The sequence below is a fragment of the Oryctolagus cuniculus genome, chromosome 7, assembly GCF_051225735.1.
Source record: "Oryctolagus cuniculus isolate XC-2025 breed Fujian yellow rabbit chromosome 7, ASM5122573v1, whole genome shotgun sequence".
Lineage (NCBI taxonomy): Eukaryota > Metazoa > Chordata > Mammalia > Lagomorpha > Leporidae > Oryctolagus > Oryctolagus cuniculus.
In genome coordinates this window covers 107,878,068-107,896,094 of record NC_142873.1, presented here as the reverse complement: position 1 = coordinate 107,896,094, position 18,027 = coordinate 107,878,068, and the positions used below count along the sequence as shown (strand labels likewise).

Here is an 18,027-nt window from a genome sequence, read left to right as displayed (position 1 = left end):
GTTGATATTGCCTTTTATTTGTAATGTGGAGAGAAACCAAGATAAAATTCACTGTTCCTATAATTTCTAAGGATACAGTACAATATTCTCAACTACCTGCATAATATGGTACCATACCCTCCCATCATGCATAACTGAACTGCCACCTGTACCACGTAACCACTCCCTACCTTCTCCCCTCCCCAGCCCTTGGCAGCCATCATTCTTCTGTTTCTATGAGACTCACTACTTAGATTCCTCATACAAGTGAAGTCTGCAGCATTTGTCATTTTATGGAAGGCTTATTTCACTTCACGTTATGTCCTCAGGGTTCATCTGTGTTGTAGCAAGTAACGAAATGTTCATCTCTTTAAGACTGAATAACATTCCATGGTATTTATATGCTGCAGTTTCTTTGTTCATCTCTCAGTGGGTGTTTAGGCTATTGTGAATCATTTTGTAATGAGTCTGGGTATGCAAATACCTCTTCATGATCCTGTTTTCAGTCCTTATGAGTATGTACACAGAAGTGCTAGATCATGTGGTAGTTCTGTTTTTAATTTTTTTAAAGATTTATTTATTTGAAAGGCAGAGTTGCAGAGAGAGTTTTCCATCGCTGGTTCACTCTCCCAAATGGCTGCAAAAGCCAGAATTAGGCTGATCTGAAGCCAGGAGCCTGGTGTTTCTCCTGGGTCTCCCATGTGGGTGCAAGGGCCCAAAGACTTGGGCCATACTCCACTGCTTTCCCAGGCACACTAGCAGGGAACAGGATCAGAAGTGGAGCAGCCAGGACACAAACTGGTACCCATGTGTAATGCTGGCACTGCGGATAGCGGCTTTACCTGCTATGCAACAACGCTGGCCCCTGTCTTAAATTTTTGAGGAACCTTCATACTACTTTCTGTAGTACCTGCACCTTTTACATCCCTACCAACAGGGCTACAGGGTTCTAATTTCTCTACATCCTTGACAACACTTGTACGTTTTCTATTTTTCTCTTAATGACCATCCTAGTGGGTTGTAAAGTGATATCTCATATGTGATTCTGATTTGCGCTTCTCTGATGATGGGTGATATTGAGCATCATTTTATTTGCTTATTGGCTATTTGTACATCTCTGGATGTTTGTTCAATTACTTTATTCACTTTTAAATTGGTTTATTTGTTAATTTGTTATTGAACTGTAGGAGATTTTTAAAGTATTTTCTGGGTATTAAGCCCTTATCAGATATATAACTGGCAAACATTTTCATTCCATCGCTTGCCTTTCCACTCTGTTGATTGTTTCCTTTGTTGTGCAGAAGTTTGTAAGTTTGATGTAGTCTCACTTGTCTACTTTTGCCTTAGTTACTTATGATTTTGGTTTCATGCATTTCCTTTTTGTTTTTAAGCCAGTGGTGAAATATTGAAGCTCAAAGACATTAAACATGATGCCCAAGGTCATTCAGATAGGAAGTGCAAAGCCAGAATTTAAATCCAGATCCGATTCCAAATCCACAGGAAAAGATGCAGTTGGACAGCAGGAGAAGTGAACACTGGAAATAATAGTTCACACATGTGGCCAGGAACCAGCACGTGCCTTTTTTATGTCCTGTTGTCACTCCAGACCGCCATTCACCCAAATCAGAGAAACAAGGTCCAGCTATGTGCTGCACATTTTCTAATCTTCTCCTAATTTTCCCTGGAGATAGATGGGTAGTAACTCTGCAATTCAGAATTTTCAGAATTCATCCTTGGACTGCTAACTCATTTTCAATGATCTTATTCTTTTTCAGGAGGCTTTGGAATGGGAAGCAAATCAGCTGCCACCAGCCCAACAGGGTCCTCACACGGCACTCCCACCCATCAAAACAAACCTCAGACTCTGGATCCTTTTGCTGACCTTGGGACACTAGGTATAAACTTAGCAGGTGAAGATATCAGTAACATGTACTTCTGGCTGTACAGCCTCGGATCTAAATCTAGGGTGTCACAACAAGCTGAGATGTTCTGAAAAGCTGAGATGGACTTCTTAAAAAAGAAACTAGGAGAGCCGGCGCCGTGGCTCAATAGGCTAATCCTCCACCTTGCGGCGCCGGCACACCGGGTTCTAGTCCCGGTTGGGGCGCCGGATTCTGTCCCGGTTGCCCCTCTTCCAGGCCAGCTCTCTGCTATGGCCAGGGAGTGCAGTGGAGGATGGCCCAGGTGCTTGGGCCCTGCACCCCATGGGAGACCAGGAAAAGCACCTGGCTCCTGGCTCCTGCCAGGATCAGCGCGGTGCGCCGGCTGCAGCGGCGGCCATTGGAGGGTGAACCAGCGGCAAAGGAAGACCTTTCTCTCTCTGTCTCTCTCTCTCACTGTCCACTCTGCCTGTAAAAAAAAAAAAAAAAAGAAACTAGGAGGCCGGTGCCGCGGCTCACTAGGCTAATCCTCCGCCTTGCGGCGCCGGCACACTGGGTTCTAGTCCCGGTCGGGGCGCCGGATTCTGTCCCGGTTGCCCCTCTTCCAGGCCAGCTCTCTGCTGTGGCCCGGGAGTGCAGTGGAGGATGGCCCAAGTGCTTGGGCCCTGCACCCCATGGGAGACCAGGATAAGCACCTGGCTCCTGCCATTGGATCAGCGCGGTGCGCTGGCCACAGCGCGCCAGCCACTGCGGCCATTGGAGGGTGAACCAACGGCAAAGGAGGACCTTTCTGTCTCTCTCACTGTCCACTCTGCCTGTCAAAAAAAAAAAAAAAAAAAAAAAAAGGAAAAAAGAAACTAGGAATCATATAATAAAGCCAAAAATTATTAAAAAACTTAAAAGACATAAAATTACACTTGTCTATTGGGTACTGTGTAAGGTTTTTAAAAGATTTTTGTTTATTTGAGAGGCAGAGTTATAGATAGAGAAAGGGAGAGACAGAGAGAGAGGTCTTCCATCCACTGGTTCACTCTCCAAATGGCCACAAAGGCCGAAGCTGGGCTGATCTGAAGGGAGGAGCCAGGAGCCTCCTCTGGGTCTCCTGCATGGGCACAGGGATTCAAGTGCTTGGGCCATCTGCACTCTTTTCTAGGCTGTGAACAGAGAACTGGATTGGAAAAGGAGCATCTGAGACATGAATGGGTGTCCACAAGGAATGCCAGTGCCACAGGTAGAGCCTTAGTCCACTATGCCACAGCACCGGCTCTGTGTGCAATGTTTTATTACATGTATACATTATGTAATGTCCAATTAATATATTTTCAAACATTTGACATTGCTTTACAGTGAAAACATTCAAAAATACCATTTTCTAGTTTTTCTAAATACAGAAATATATAGTGAGTCAACATCTTCACACTACTGTGCAACAGAACCCCAGAATTTCTTACTCCTGTCTAACTATGACCTGCTACTTGGCAATCTATTTATTCCAGTCCTTTCCCCCTGCTTCCCTCCCCAGCTTCTGGTAGCTGCACTTAGATTTTCAACTGCAAAATCATTCTGTTTTTTAAAATTACACAAATGAGTGAGATCATCTGATACTTGTACTTGGCTTATTTCACATAACATAATGACGTTCAGTTCCACCCATGTTGTTGCAAATGACAATATGCATCCTTTTTAATGGCTGAGGATATTCCATTATGTGTATGTACCACTTTCTCTGTTCATCAGTTGGTGGACACTTAGGTTGTTTCCATCTCCTGGCTATTGCGAATAGTTCCTACAGTAAACAGGGGAGTGCAGATGTCTCTTTGACAGATGCATTTCATTTCCCTTGGATATATACCCAGAAGTGAGATTTCTGGATCATATGGTAGTTCTATTTTTAGTTGTTTGAGCAACCTCCATACTGTTTCCCTCAATGGCTGTACTAATCATAAAACTTTTAAAAATTAAGTAACTTTTGTAAAGCTACACAGTGAGTAGGTAAGATATGCAAGTCAGAATGCTTGACTCCTTAAACTAGCTGTCTGAGAGTAAAAAACTTCCAGACTGTAAGGCAGCAACTCAGAAAAGGTAAAAGATAGTGCCTTTCTCTTTAAGATATCTTCCCATTAAACAAGAGTGATAAAACACCAATGCCTTGGTTCCTTCCATAGACAGTCTGGTATGATTGGTCTGGATGTGGCTTGGGTGTTTTAAGAGCTCCCTAGGGGACTATGTCTGGTTCACAGCAATGGCAGTATAGCTTGAAAGCAGCTGGAGGACTGAATGAGTTCGCTGGGATTCTGAGGTCATGACCCAAGCCAGAATGTAGGGGATCAGGAAGGGCTGGCGGAAGTGGCTCTAAGTTGAAACCTGTGATATGATTAGGGTATGGCACAGGGAAAGAGAAGGGAATTTTCTTCCCTCCCAGACTTTCTGCGAGGTCTTGGAAACTCTAGAGCAGAAACAGGTGGTTTGGAAGTCAGGGAAGCTGAGATGGGGAAGAAGGATCACTTCAGCTCACCCAGGCAACCGGTTTCTGCCCTTGCATATGAACTCCCTCATTTAGTAGGTTCGCATGCTGAGCATCCAGCATGCAATACAGAATAGCATTCCTGCTCTTTGAAGCTTACTGTACAGTGGGAGAGAGAGAAACCTTAATCAGTTGGAAAATATTCACTGTAATATGGGATACATAAGATGGGACATTAAAAAAGAAAAACTCCCCAGGGGTAATTCTGATGGGCACTCAAGGTTGAGAACTTGCTTTAGTTTTAATGAGGGTAGCAGTGGCCTCTGGGCTTAGCTACTGCTTTGTATGTCTGTCAATTCTTTTTTTTTTTTTTTTTTTTGACAGGCAGAATTAGACAGTGAGAGAGAGAGACAGAGAGAAAGGTCTTCCTTCCATTGGATCACCCCCCCCAAAATGGCCACTACAGCCGGCACACTGCACCGATCCGAAGCGGGGAGCCAGGTGCTTCCCCTTGGTCTCCCATGCAGGTGCAGGGCCCAAGTACTTGGGCCATCCTCCAGTGCCTTCCCGGGCCACAGCAGAGAGCTGGACTGGAAGAGGAACAACCGGGACAGAATCTGGTGCCCCAACCAGGACTAGAACCCGAGGTGCCGGTGCCACAGGCGGAGGGTTACCCAAATGAGCCACGGCGCTGGCCTGCATGTCTGTCATTTCTATGCTTCAATAGCATTAACAATTAGAATTGCTGAACACGGGTAGAAAATATCCTACAAGGGTAGACATCAGAAGGTCCTGCAGTGTGGATGAGCCCCAAGACAGCAGGGTCAGCATCTGCCCTTTCACTGTTGAGTCTCAGCCCGGCATGTGCAATGCTCTAGAGTGTGTCCAAAGTAAGAGAATGAATGACAGAGTGGCAGAAATATGCAAAGTTTTAGCTTTTCTCATATTTACTGAAATTTTTTTATGTTTTTAAATTTGTACTTGCTGAATTTTAAAAGAGTAAACATAGGTATTTAGAATAGAGTGAGCACCCTTAAAATAGGAAATGAAACTCCAGTTTGATTGAATGAATATTATGCAGAATGAATATCAAGCCTTCAGAGTGTGTTGATGTGCTCTCGGCAGGAGGGCCCTGAGCCACCTGGAAAACACTTCCTTCTGTGAGTCACAGAGTGGTGAGGGCACTGCCAAGCTGAGTACAAGCCCTGCCATTACTTTTTCTGTTACCAGGTATTTACTGTGCTCTTATGATGGCTCAAGCATGTGCTTGGCATATGACCTTGGGATTATTTTATTATATTTGATGCCTCTTATTTGCTTAAATCGGAGTTGTGAAGCACTTTGACATAGTTGTGTTTTTATAGTATGCCTGTGATGCAGACATAGTTTTGATTTCACAGATGAGGAACTGGGATCAAAGGGGCAAAGGATTTCAAACAGCTTTAGAAGAGCAAAGATTCTGTACACCCCGTTTTCAGCTATATGCATGTTCCTACCTGCCAGCATAGAACCATGCACTTAGTAAATGTTCAGCAGATTCTGGTGAATGAATATGTGAATAAGTGATTAAATGCATGAGTAACAGAACTGGGACTCAAACCAAGATTGGCTCCAAGTCTAGTAACTGTAATACAGCATTCTCAGTGAGGAAGCAGACAGGAGACCCAGGATTGAGATACAAGGGAGGGGCTGGCATTGCAGTGCTGGCATCCTGTATGGACAGTGGTTCGAGTTCCTGCTGCTCCACTTCTAATCCAGCTCCTTGCCAATGACCAGAGAAAAGCAGCAGCAGATAGCCCACATGCTTGAGCACCTGCCACCCATGTGGGAGACCCAGCTGAAGCTCCTGGCTTCGATTAGGCCCAGTGCTGGCCATTGTGGGAAGTAAACCAGAGGATGGAAGTTCTCCTTTATCTCTCTCTCTGTCTCTCCCTCCCTGTCTGTAGCTCTGACTTTCAAAATTAATAAATCCTTTAAAAAAAAAAAAGATGTAGGGGAAATATCTTCAGGAAAAAGAGTAAATGATGAGTTGTAGTGAAAGAGATTTGGAGAGGAATTAGAAATTGTGGTACAGCAAATGTGCATGACATTTGGAGATGTGATACAATATGATCAAGTCCCAGCTCCACTGACTACATGTGTGTGATCATGAGCATATGAATAAGCCTCTCGAAGCCTTGCTTTCCTTGTCTTTAAGTGGGGCAAGAAGTACCACTTAACTCTTAAGTGTGTGGTGCAGATCAAGGGCAGTATTGTACACACCCACATGCTGCGTTACTGTTAGCTATTTTATTATCACTGTTGCTTTGCACTTATTAAAAAAAGGGGGCCTGGGAGATCCCATTTCAGCTTCTTTTACCTCCTTAAACAAAGCCACAGCTGATCCACATATTTTCGAATCAGCCCACCATACCTGCAGTGAGGAGTTAAAAGTTTGGAGGTTGTAGAATAAGGATTCTACTTAAATTCCTGGAACTAATTAACACTGTTTTTTGTTTTAACGCTGAATAATATCTGTTGTCATGTTCAAAGTTGTTGTCCATTTTTGCTCCCCTGAAATGAAATGGAAACCTGCTTGTGAAGTTTCACAACACCTTTACTTACTCTTGGGCACTAGCCCTGCTTGTACTTAAACAATGCGTAGTCCTGATCCTTGAAGTTTAAGGAGCTCCGTAAGGAGTGAACTTACTCTGTTTCACTCCCTGTTCTTGTTATTTGGTGGTACCTGTGAAGAACTAACATCTGCTTTAGAAGGTGGGAGTCTGGAGGGGGTTGGCATGGGTGGAGGAGCCAGGGCCCTTCTGATTTGGAGTCAGAGATCTAGGAGAAAGTCTCAGGTCTGCCACGGGCTGGTGGGTGACTTTGAGAAAACTGACTTAACGACCCCGAGCTGCAACTCTTTCATCTGAAGAAAAACTGAGCTTGTGCACGCATGCCTAGAAGTGTAATTGGGAGGGTTAAGGAGATAACATATGTGCCTGCCATTGCTGTACCTATTAGGAAGGATGAGTACGCTATCAGAAGGCAGTTTATACTGATGTAGAAGCAGATAAGATTGGTTTTTAAAAAAATATTTATTTATTTGAAAGAGTTTACGGAAAGAGAAAGAGAGAGAGGGAGGGAAAGAGATATCTTCTTTTTTTTCTTTTTTTTTCTTTTTTGACAGGCAGAGTGGACAGTGAGAGAGAGAGACAGAGAGAAAGGTCTTCTTTTGCCGTTGGTTCACCCTCCAATGGCCGCCGCGGTCGGCGCGCTGCGGCCGGCGCACCGCGCTGATCCGATGGCAGGAGCCAGGAGCCAGGTGCTTTTCCTGGTCTCCTATGGGGTGCAGGGCCCAAGCACCTGGGCCATCCTCCACTGCACTCCCTGGCCACAGCAGAGAGCTGGCCTGGAAGAGGGGCAACCGGGACAGAATCTGGCGCCCCAACCGGGACTAGAACCCGGTGTGCCGGCGCCACTAGGCGGAGGATTAGCCTAGTGAGCCGCGGCGCCGGCCAAGAGATATCTTCTGTCACTGGTTCACTGCCTAAGTGGTTTCATTGCATGGGGCTGGGCCAGGGTGAAGCCAGGAGCCAGGAGCCAGAAGCTTCAGCCAGGTCTCCCATGCAGGTGGAGGGGCCCAAGGACCTGGACCATCTTCTACTACTTTCTCAGGCCCATGAGCAGAGAGCTGGATAGGAAGTGGAGCTGCCTAGTCTTGAACCGATACCCATATGGGATGCCAGCCCTGCAGGCAGCAGCTTAACCTGCTGCAGCATAGTGCCACCCCACACAGATAATATCTTGAGATGGAAGAGTGAGCGGCTGCCCAAAACAGGCTTATTTTCTCCTTGCCTCATTTTCTTTCTGTAGGTAGTTCTTCATTCGCCAGCAAACCCACCACCCCAACTGGATTAGGTGGAGGATTTCCACCTCTGAGCTCACCACAGAAAGCGTCTCCCCAGCCCATGGGTGGAGGGTGGCAACAGGGAGGTGGCTACAGCTGGCAGCAGTCGCAGTCCAAGCCACAGTCCAGCATGCCTCACTCCTCGCCCCAGAACCGACCCAACTACAACGTGAGCTTCTCAGCCGTGCCTGGAGGCCAGAACGAACGTGGGAAAGGATCAGCTAACTTGGGTAAGGAGGACAGTTTGGGCCCTAGTTGTTGGATGTCATGTCTGTGTTGCCCTATTGCCTATTGTGCGTCTGAAGGAGACAGGAAACAATTCTGGTAGTTTCTGAGGCAATCTTAAGGTTGTAGAGATACATTTGCCCTTGGATTGCAACTAGAGCTTATGTCTTGATATTTGGTCTTTATATTATGCCATGGTTGGTGGATTCTTGAAATGAATGGACCCCCTGTGAAGGTGCCAGCACTTAGTTTTGGAGGATACTTTGGCTGGGATTCTTGACAACAAGTAAAAACTAATATATTTTGTGTAGCCAGGATAGTTAGATTTGAGTTTGTTTAAAGTCCTGTTTTGATACAGTTTACATCCCCTGCACTAAAGGAATATCATGAAGGAACAGGCCTTTGTGCAGGACATGAGAAAGGCAATTCTTCCACTCTTCATAGTGTCAGTAGCTGACATTTGCTGAGTGTTTATGTATACATGCCAGGTGCTATTCTCGGCATTTTTCATGTATTGTTCCATATATTATTCAAGATCAATCTCATGTTGTAGATGAGGAAGCTATGACACAAATCTGTAATTTCCTGTAAGTGACAGAGCTAGGACTTGGATTTCAGCAGTCTGACTCCAGAACCCATGCTCTTAACTACCACTCTGTTGGCTGTGACACAGATGTGTTCTCACCACATCCACGTGATAGGAATTCCATCGTTGGGATTATGTAACATTATATTTTTATCATTAGTAGGTGCTGTTCCTTGGGAATTCAATAGAATCACCTGGTTTCCTGAATAGTTTTGAGGTATCTTCAATCAGAAAATATTTATGGAACATCTTGAGTGTAGGAAACATTGAGGACAGGACAGAAAATAATCCCTAGCCTTGGAGTACTTACACTTCAGTGTGTCCTCCTGTGAGTGTATAATGATGGCAAAAGGATTTCCATTAGGAGTGATTTTGTTTGGTGGGCATGGACAATTGGACTGCTGGTTTTGGTTCTGTTTTGTTTTAATTTAACAAACGTTTAGATAGCCATGCAGCCTTCTCATTACTGAAAATGTTACCTTCTTTGCTCTTACAGCAACTCTACCAGGCAAATCATATTACAAATGATCCTCATTTTACAGATGAGAAAACTGAGGTATGGGGATTTTGAGCAGCTTGTCCAGGGTCACACCACTAGGAAATGGCAGGGCTGGGATTCATGCAGGGGGGTGTCTGGCTCCAGACTCTGTTGTTCACCACTGCACTTGGCTGCCTTTCCAAATGGACCTAGAAAGTCTGTGAGGCCACATCCAGACTTGGAGGGAAAGAGCACCATGACCAACTAAAACTGTCAGCTTCGTGTGGGCAGGGAAGTGGTAGCATGCATAGGTTTCAAGTGCCAAAGCCCAGGTCCTATTCCCATCACTGATCCTGATTAGTAGTTAAGGCAGGCAAATGATGAGTATCCTCATCTGAAAAGAAAGTATTGTGGAAATGAAACTGGACTTAGTGCAGTGTTCCAGCCTCCAGCCCTAGTATTGCTAGGCACATGTTATCTGATTCTGGGCAGATAGTGTAAGTTCTTCAGACTCCATTTTCCTCATCTGTAAAATGAGTATGAGAATATTTTACTCTGCTCACAGGGTAAGTGTGAAGGGTAAGGGCCTTAGCACATGTAAGAGCATTAAGTGGTGTGAGATGATGATGCCATATTATGCTTAAGAATAAAAAATAGAATGATTTTCAAAAATTGTATTGCAGAAGGAAAACAAAAAGCAGCTGATTTTGAAGACCTGCTCTCCAGTCAAGGTTTCAATGCTCACAAAGACAAAAAGGGTCCTCGAACAATAGCTGAGATGAGGAAGGAAGAAATGGCCAAGGAGATGGACCCTGAGAAATTGAAGGTGCGTGAGCCCCTCTCTCAGTGTGATTATCCTGTATGACAAGGTGATTATCCTGTATGACAGAGTCATGTGTGGTGTGTATATGTGTCTATGTAGCCATCAGCATGAGAATGACTATTGTTTTAACCCCTTTAGGCTACTATAACAAAATACCATGTAGTGTGTATCTAATAAACAGCAGAGGCTGCAAGTCCAAGATCAAGGTGCAGTAGGTTTGGTGTCTGGTGAGGACTCTTTCTGATTCATGAACGGTGGCATTTCCCCTGTACCTGCCATGGCCCTCTCTTAGGCCCCCTTCACAAGGGCACTAACGCCATACATGAGGGCTTTACCCTTGTGGTCTAATCACCTCTCAGAGGCCCTACTGCCTAATAATAAAATCTCAAATTCATGTTTTTTTCCCTTTGGAGACAAACATTCAGACCAAAACACTTACAAAAGGCGCTGAGATTTCTGGCGAGAATGTTATTATGGTTGGTCCTCGGCTGTGTATTATTTTTTTTTTAAGATTTATTTTATTTTAAATTTTTAAATTTTTTTTTATTTTTTGACAGGCAGAGTGGACAGTGAGAGACAGAGAGACAGAGAGAAAGGTCTTCCTTTTGCTGTTGGTTCACCCTCCAATGGCTGCCATGGCCGGCGCGCTGTGGCCAGTGCATCGCGCTGATCCGATGGCAGGAGCCAGGTGCTTCTCCTGGTCTCCCATGCGGGTGCAGGGCCCAAGCACTTGGGCCATCTTCCACTGCACTCCCTGGCCACAGCAGAGAGCTGGCCTGGAAGAGGGGCAACCGGGACAGAATCCGGTGCCCCGACCGGGACTAGAACCTGGTGTGCTGGCGCCGCAAGGCGGAGGATTAGCCTATTGAGCCACGGTGCCGGCAAGATTTATCTTTCATCTGCTGGATTATCCCCCAAATGGTTGCAATGGCCAAAGCTGAGCCAGTCCAAAGCCAGGAGCCAAGAGCTTCTTCTGGGTCTCCCACATGGGTGCAGGGGCCCAAGGACCCGGGCCATCCTCCACTGCTTTGCCAGGCACATTAGCAGGGAACTAGATTGGAAGTGGAGCAGCCATTACTCGAAGTGTCCATATGGGATGCTGGTCCATAGTGTCCATATGGGATGCTGGTGCAGCAGGCCAGGGGTTTAACTGCTGTGACACAGTGCTGGCACTCGGCTGTGCTTTTTAATAGCTGAGTAGCGCTGGGATTGGGCTACACATCCTGTTTAATTTCTTCAGTAATGTAAGTTCTAATCCATAGTGTGGCAATATAGATTTCCTTTGTTTACTTGTTCGAATGACAAGGGCACTTTTTAAAATGTGATTTTTGGTCACTCAGATGGCATTCAGATTCTAAAAATAAATCACTTGAATTTGGTAATAAGAATTATTTATGTTTCTTCTTCTGCCTTGAGAGCTTTTAATGAAACCAGAAGTTCGCAGGTTGCCCTGTAACATCAGAACTGCGGGTGTGGAAGGTGGAGGAGAGCAAGGCTTTAGGAGGGGGTTTCCTACCCTCCCCATGGACTCCCACCTTTAGCTAGAGCAGGTTTACTTTTATCTGTTTTTTCATTTTGGTGGTCTAGGTAAGATTTGCTTTTGGAGAAAAAGACTGTTTCTATACTTAATTTTTTTTTTTTTCAAATCAGCGACTTGATAAAGTTGATGACGGTGTGAAGACATGGGAGTTTGTAAAGGCCAAGCGAACTGGAATGCTAGGCGGAATCCCTGTGTGGTGACTCAATCCGCTGAGCACCTTCAAAACCAGGACTCAGAATCTGACACATTTTGAAAAAAAAAAAAAAAAAAATCACCACTGTTCTCCATCATTTCTTGACAGATCAAACATTTATCTAAATGTATAGGTTCCCTGATATTTTGAGAAATAGAGAGCTAGCATTGGCTAGTTCTTCACCCAGCCACCCAAAATAGCCTAAACAGGATTGGCCAAAGCCTGGAGCTAGGAACTCAGTTCAGGTCCCTTGTGTGGGTGGGCCCAGTTCCTTTAGCCATTGCCTCAGCCTCCCACAGTCTATATTAGCAGGAAGCTGGCATCAGGGGCTGGAGCCAGGCGTGGAACCCAGGCACTTCCATATGGGATATAAGCATCTTAGCCAGCTTCTTAGCTAGTAGGCCAAACCCCTACTGCTTTGATACTTTTTTTAAAAAAAAATTTTAAAGGCAGAGGGAGAAAAGGAGGCCGGGGGAGAAAGAATAAGAGAGATGTGGGGAGTGGAGGGGAGAGAGAGATTGAGAGACTGAAACCACAACCAGAGCTGGGCCAGGCCAAAGCTAGGTGCTCCATCCAGGTCTCCCACATAGATGACAGAGACCCAGGTACTTGAACCATTACTTTTCCCTCCCAGGGTGTACATGAGCAGGAATCTGGATTAGAAGCCGAGCAGCTGGGACTTGAACCAGGCACTCCTATGTGGGATGTGGGTGACCTAAGAGGCAGTGTAACCACTGCATCACAAGCTCACCCCTTGATACCTTTTTTTTGAGTCTAGTGTAGGATCCTTTATTTGCATTTGCCTTTCACCTCACATAACATCACAGAGGCTTAGTATTCACTCCGAAAATATTGTGCTCCTCAGTAACCTTTGTTCACCAGGCAGACTCTGACAATTTTCTCTAAAATAAAGTTGTGTGTTTCTTTTTTTTTTTTTTCTTTTCTTTTCTTTGATTCTCTTTTCTTTTCTTTTTTTTTTTTTCTTCTTTACTTAGAAACCTTTTATTTAAGGTATACAGACTTCATGCATTTCATAAATACAACTTTAGGAACATAGTGATTCTGTGTATTTCTTTTAAGCCATTTTTGGTGATTATTTAATGGTTTGGGAAAGGAGCCATGATTAGCCATGACTAAACCATTCATGCAACAACAAACACTCACCCAACTCCTCTGAGCTTCTAGATGTTGGTGTATCTTTTCCATCCCTTCCACTATGGATGGTCTCAGTTTGAATGAATGACTAAATGGTTCAATTCATTCGATAAGGCTTTTTGAGCTCTATTCTATGCCAAGTATATTATTTCATTCTTGAGACACAGTGATATATTAGGAAGAATCCCTTTCCTCAAACAGTTCTGCCCAGTGTCAGGAAAAGACAGACAGACAATTACAATAGAATGTGACTCTTGTTACAACAGAAACATGTTTAAGATAGAATGGCCCAGAGAAGTTTGGACTTTTTTCTTCAGGGAAATGTAGTTAGTGCAGGGAAGAAAACAAATGGAACACAAACCCTCACACAGTTTATACCCTAGGAGTGAGTAGTAAACTGGGAGTGGGGAGAATGAGAGGAAGGAATTCAAACTCTCAAAGATGAACGATGCAAAAGTCCTGAGCAGGCATTTGAAGGAGTACGAAGGCTTAACCAGAGCCACAGGCAGGAGGTGGAGGTGGAAGAACGTTCCATGTGGAGTATGCAGGGCGCTGGGGCAGGAAGCATTGCCAGAATCCTGGTAGAAACCTTCTGGAGTAGAAAGCATTGGAATTCCCTAATCCCCTCTGCATTTACAGATTCTGGAATGGATTGAAGGCAAAGAGAGAAATATCAGAGCTCTTCTCTCTACGATGCACACCGTGCTGTGGGCTGGGGAGACCAAGTGGAAACCAGTTGGCATGGCAGACCTGGTAACACCGGAGCAGGTGAAGAAGGTGTACAGGAAGGCAGTGCTGGTTGTGCACCCAGATAAAGTGAGTTGCATCCCATGGCTAGGCCTCACTTCATTTTTATGGGCATGGATTAAAACATTGTATTTTGAATTTGCTTGTTGATTATACCATATTTTCAGTAACACTAAGTCCCTGGGGCTAGAATCAGGCATTTAAACAAATAGTTATACTCCACGAAGTGGGCAAAAAGAAATCAAAGTGCATATTACAGATAGTTAGAAGGGGTGTGATATTCACCAAGACATTACTTTTAGGGCTCAGTGTCATCCTGGATTGCTGTGGTAGAGAAAGGCTGAGACCTGGAGGGACGAAACCTTCCATCTTTGGAATACAGCTGCATCCTCAGCCCAGAGTTAGGGGGAAAGCCTCAGGATGTAGTTGGCAACAGTGGTGGGAATCAATAAAATATTCAAAATGGAATAAAAGTCATCATTATTTTAGTTAAGTCAGTCTGTCCTTATTGAAGTGCTCCACAGAAACTCCCACTACTTCCTGGCCCAGCAGCAATCAGTACACTACAGTAGAAACATCTCGAGTGAGCTCAGTACACTACAGTAGAAACATCTCGAGTGAGCCATGTTCTGTCACGGGACGGGAAGCCATGCTGTAAGTGCCACTAGAGCACACAGGCTTGGATTCAGTGCATTAGATTTCCACTTCTCCACACTTTTGTGACTGGTCTGAAAGCATGAATTAACTGTAAACAATGTTAGCACTTGAATTTTGATGGCCAAAAGAGAAACAGGAACACAGAAGAATCCACAAACTCTATGTCCCTATTAAGGGTCTTAATGTCCCTATTAAGTCAAGAACTTAACGTGTTTTAGAAATGAGATAATGGGAGTTCAGAAACACAGATAACAGTTGGAGATGGGCTGTTATTTGGTAGATGCTTCTGGAGAATGGAGACGCATCTTTGCTGTCTAGTGAGCTGTTAACCCCACTCCCTGACTGATGAAAACTGCCCTACATGAATTTCTCAGGGAAGGGCCTTCTGGGAGAGTAACAGTAATTATCGTCACATATCTGGCTGTGAAAGAGGAAATGGCATGATAGAAAGCATTTCAGTTGCTTAGAACCCACATATTCATGGTGAATAGCTTAATAAAATTTGGGTCTGTGGTATCTAATGCATGTTTTTCTTTTTTCTGTAGGCTACTGGGCAACCCTATGAACAATATGCAAAGATGATTTTCATGGAGCTGAATGATGCCTGGTCTGAATTTGAGAACCAAGGCCAAAAGCCCTTGTATTAATTTATGAGCTTTCCTGTCTCTGCTGCAGACCTGTGCTAATGCTTAGTGTGTATCACAATTCCGAGGTTTTCACAGATGAACCAAAAACTCCAGTAACATGTTTCCAGTACTAGGCTGTTAAGTTAATCTTGAATTAATTTCTCATAAGAACTGTGGATGTTTGGTTTCTGGAAGAAACAGGTCCTAAGAAGGTCCTAAAAGAACAGGTCCTAGAAGAACAGGTCCAAAGCAGGAGAGAACTTTCAGTCAGAGGACACTGCTGAATTCCCACATTCCAGCTTGCCCTCTGGGGAGCCTACTCAGTATTTTGCATGGGGGGAAATGGAAAACAGAGCCCACCAAAGGTAAAGGCGTAACACCCAGCTGTCTGAGAATAGAGAATAGGATTAGGAGGCTGAACTTACCAGAAGAGGAGTACGTGATGGTTTTAAATAATGGTTTTTAGATTTTCTTGGAAAGATAGAATTTCAGCAATGGCTTTACACAGACTCCAGGAATACAACCATCAAGTGTTTTTGTTTTCAACATGAAATTTACTATGGCCTTTAGCATAATACTGTACATGTCTTTTGGTAAAGAGGCCTAAAAAAATCAAAGAACTTGAATTGTTGGAAGTAATTACACTACAAATCCAATGATTACCACCAACTCTTCCTGGATACGCTCACAAACTAGTGGAAATGCTGACGGGAGAAAACAGAGAGTCTGAAGATGTAGAAATCTGTGTTCCTGGACAGGATGTTGGGCTGCTACCCTCCTTTCCTTTCAAAAACTGTGGTGATTAAAGCGAAAGTCTCAGCTCCGTAACAACTCTAGACCTGATTTAGAAAAAGCTTCTAATTTTGCCATAAGGTGTAACACTATTCCTTCTGCTTAGCCAAAAAAACCTATTCTTAACTGGAAATTGTAAAGCAGTTGGGCCCAGTCACAGTCTTTCAGGGCCCGTACATAGCGTGGGGTCGGTGTTCTCTAGGTTTGTGGGTGGTCTTAGTGAGACACGGGGAGATAACTCTGAGAGAGTACTGCTCCCAGCAAAGGTACAGTGGCAGCGGGAGAGCTGGCGCGCCTTCAAACCCAGACAGGTGCTCTTCAGTATTTGGGCAAACCAAGTCCCCGCCAACCCGGTCTGGAGCACCTGGACCCTCTGGTCCAGATTATTACAGTGCGGTTTATTATTTACAAAGTGGCAGGGGGCCTGCAGGGACCATACTCAAACAGGGACCTTTGTGAAAGCAAAGCCAGAATGAAACCTTTTCAGACCCTAAACTGGCTGGATTTCAGTTCTGTGTTTTGGCTGATTCTTGTTCCAGAGAGTGAGCGGTTTGCTGTCCTGTGGCTGGAGTAGATCTCTTTGGATGTGCACATATACAATATGCCATAGAGAGAGAGAGCAGATGGGCATACAGAGTTTCATGCTAATCTTAAAAGGTTTATGCTCAATATTGTGAAAGGCTTTCAAAAGTTGTTTTTAAGACAATCATGTTTTGTTTCTGTTTAATTTTCTTGTGGCAAACTGTACCAGAAAAGCAGCATGTCAAAAATACTTTAGGTTCTCTCTAGAGCTCTCCTTTTTTTTTTTTTTCATTATAAAGGTTTATTACTTGTTTTACCTTTCACTGACAATGTGAAACTTGCAGAAAATATTCTTTTAAAATATACAGCTGTAAACTGTTCAAGATAACCATATCTAGGTGTTATTTATTAACATACTATAAAATAATGTTTGATCCAATATGTGCTTGTCTTATTTAAAATTGGAATGTGAGACATGTTGCTGTGACCTGTTTTTTTTCGTTTACATTTGTAGATATTGTGTGAACTACAGTATATAACAATAATTAAAGGATATTATGTGGATGTCACGTACATTTTGAAATGATAGAACTATATTAGCTTTGTATCATGTTTGGATAATTCATCAATGTTCACAGTTTAAAACCATCATTAAACATTATGTAATTAGCAATGAGAAAGAATCTTGCTTAAATTTGGGAACTTCCCCCCTCATCTCTTTCCCAGATGAATTATAATTCTGGACCCCTATTTATCTCAAAACTATTAACATGTGCAGACCAACAGGTTTTTTCGTTATTTTAAATACCTGGTTGTGACAGAGCTTGTTGTTGATCACATTCACTGTTTCATTCATATTTATTGTAATATATTTTTTGTTTTGTAAATATGTTACACACAATAAAATGTGATTGGTCTAAAATATTTGTAATGTATATTAAAAGGCTCAAAAATATTTGTTGAAGCCTAAGTTATTTTTGCACTTGTAGGAATATGATGATAAATTTGAATTATCCTCTTGATGTGATTCAGTTTTTTTAAAAAAGGTGTTTTATTAAAAATGTATTTGAAAGGCAGACTTACAGAGAGGAAGAGGGAAAGGCAGAGAGAGAGAGAGATCCTTCATCCACTGGTCCACTCCCAGATGGCCACAACAGCTGGAGCTGGGCCAGGCTGAAGCCAGGAGCCAGGAGCTTCTTCTGGGTCTCCCACATGAGTGCAAGGGGCCCAAGGACTTGATCCATCATCTGATGCTTTCCCAGATTCATTAGCAGGGAGCTGGTTGGGAAGAGGGAGTCAGGACTTGAACTAGCACCCATATGGGATGCTGGGGTTGCAGGCGGTGGCTTTACTGGCTACACCACAGCACTGGCCAGACTTTTTTTTTTTTTTTTTTTTTTTTTAGATGTATTTATTAATTAGAAGGGCAGAGTTAGAGACGAGAGAAAGAGAGGGAGAGCTCTTCTATCCTCTG

The 18,027-nt window shown here is 43.8% G+C and overlaps 1 protein-coding gene across 10 annotated transcripts in view; it reads left to right on the top strand.

Moving 5' to 3' along the window:
• The window catches only part of DNAJC6 (DnaJ heat shock protein family (Hsp40) member C6), a 195,408-nt gene extending 177,900 nt beyond the window's left edge, over positions 1-17,508 (top strand). For 6 of the 10 annotated variants that reach the window (XM_070078346.2, XM_070078344.2, XM_070078349.2 and 3 more), the window contains 5 exons: positions 1,755-1,889; positions 8,176-8,439; positions 10,182-10,324; positions 13,849-14,025; positions 15,159-17,508. In XM_070078346.2, the coding sequence (XP_069934447.1) occupies positions 1,755-1,889; positions 8,176-8,439; positions 10,182-10,324; positions 13,849-14,025; positions 15,159-15,260 (821 nt within the window). In that variant the 3' untranslated portion in view covers positions 15,261-17,508. The remainder of the gene's footprint in view (positions 1-1,754; positions 1,890-8,175; positions 8,440-10,181; positions 10,325-13,848; positions 14,026-15,158) is intronic. The other 4 variants (XM_089300494.1, XM_051856406.3, XM_051856405.3 and 1 more) reach the window with 1 other exon arrangement.
• Positions 17,509-18,027: the final 519 nt, after the last annotated feature.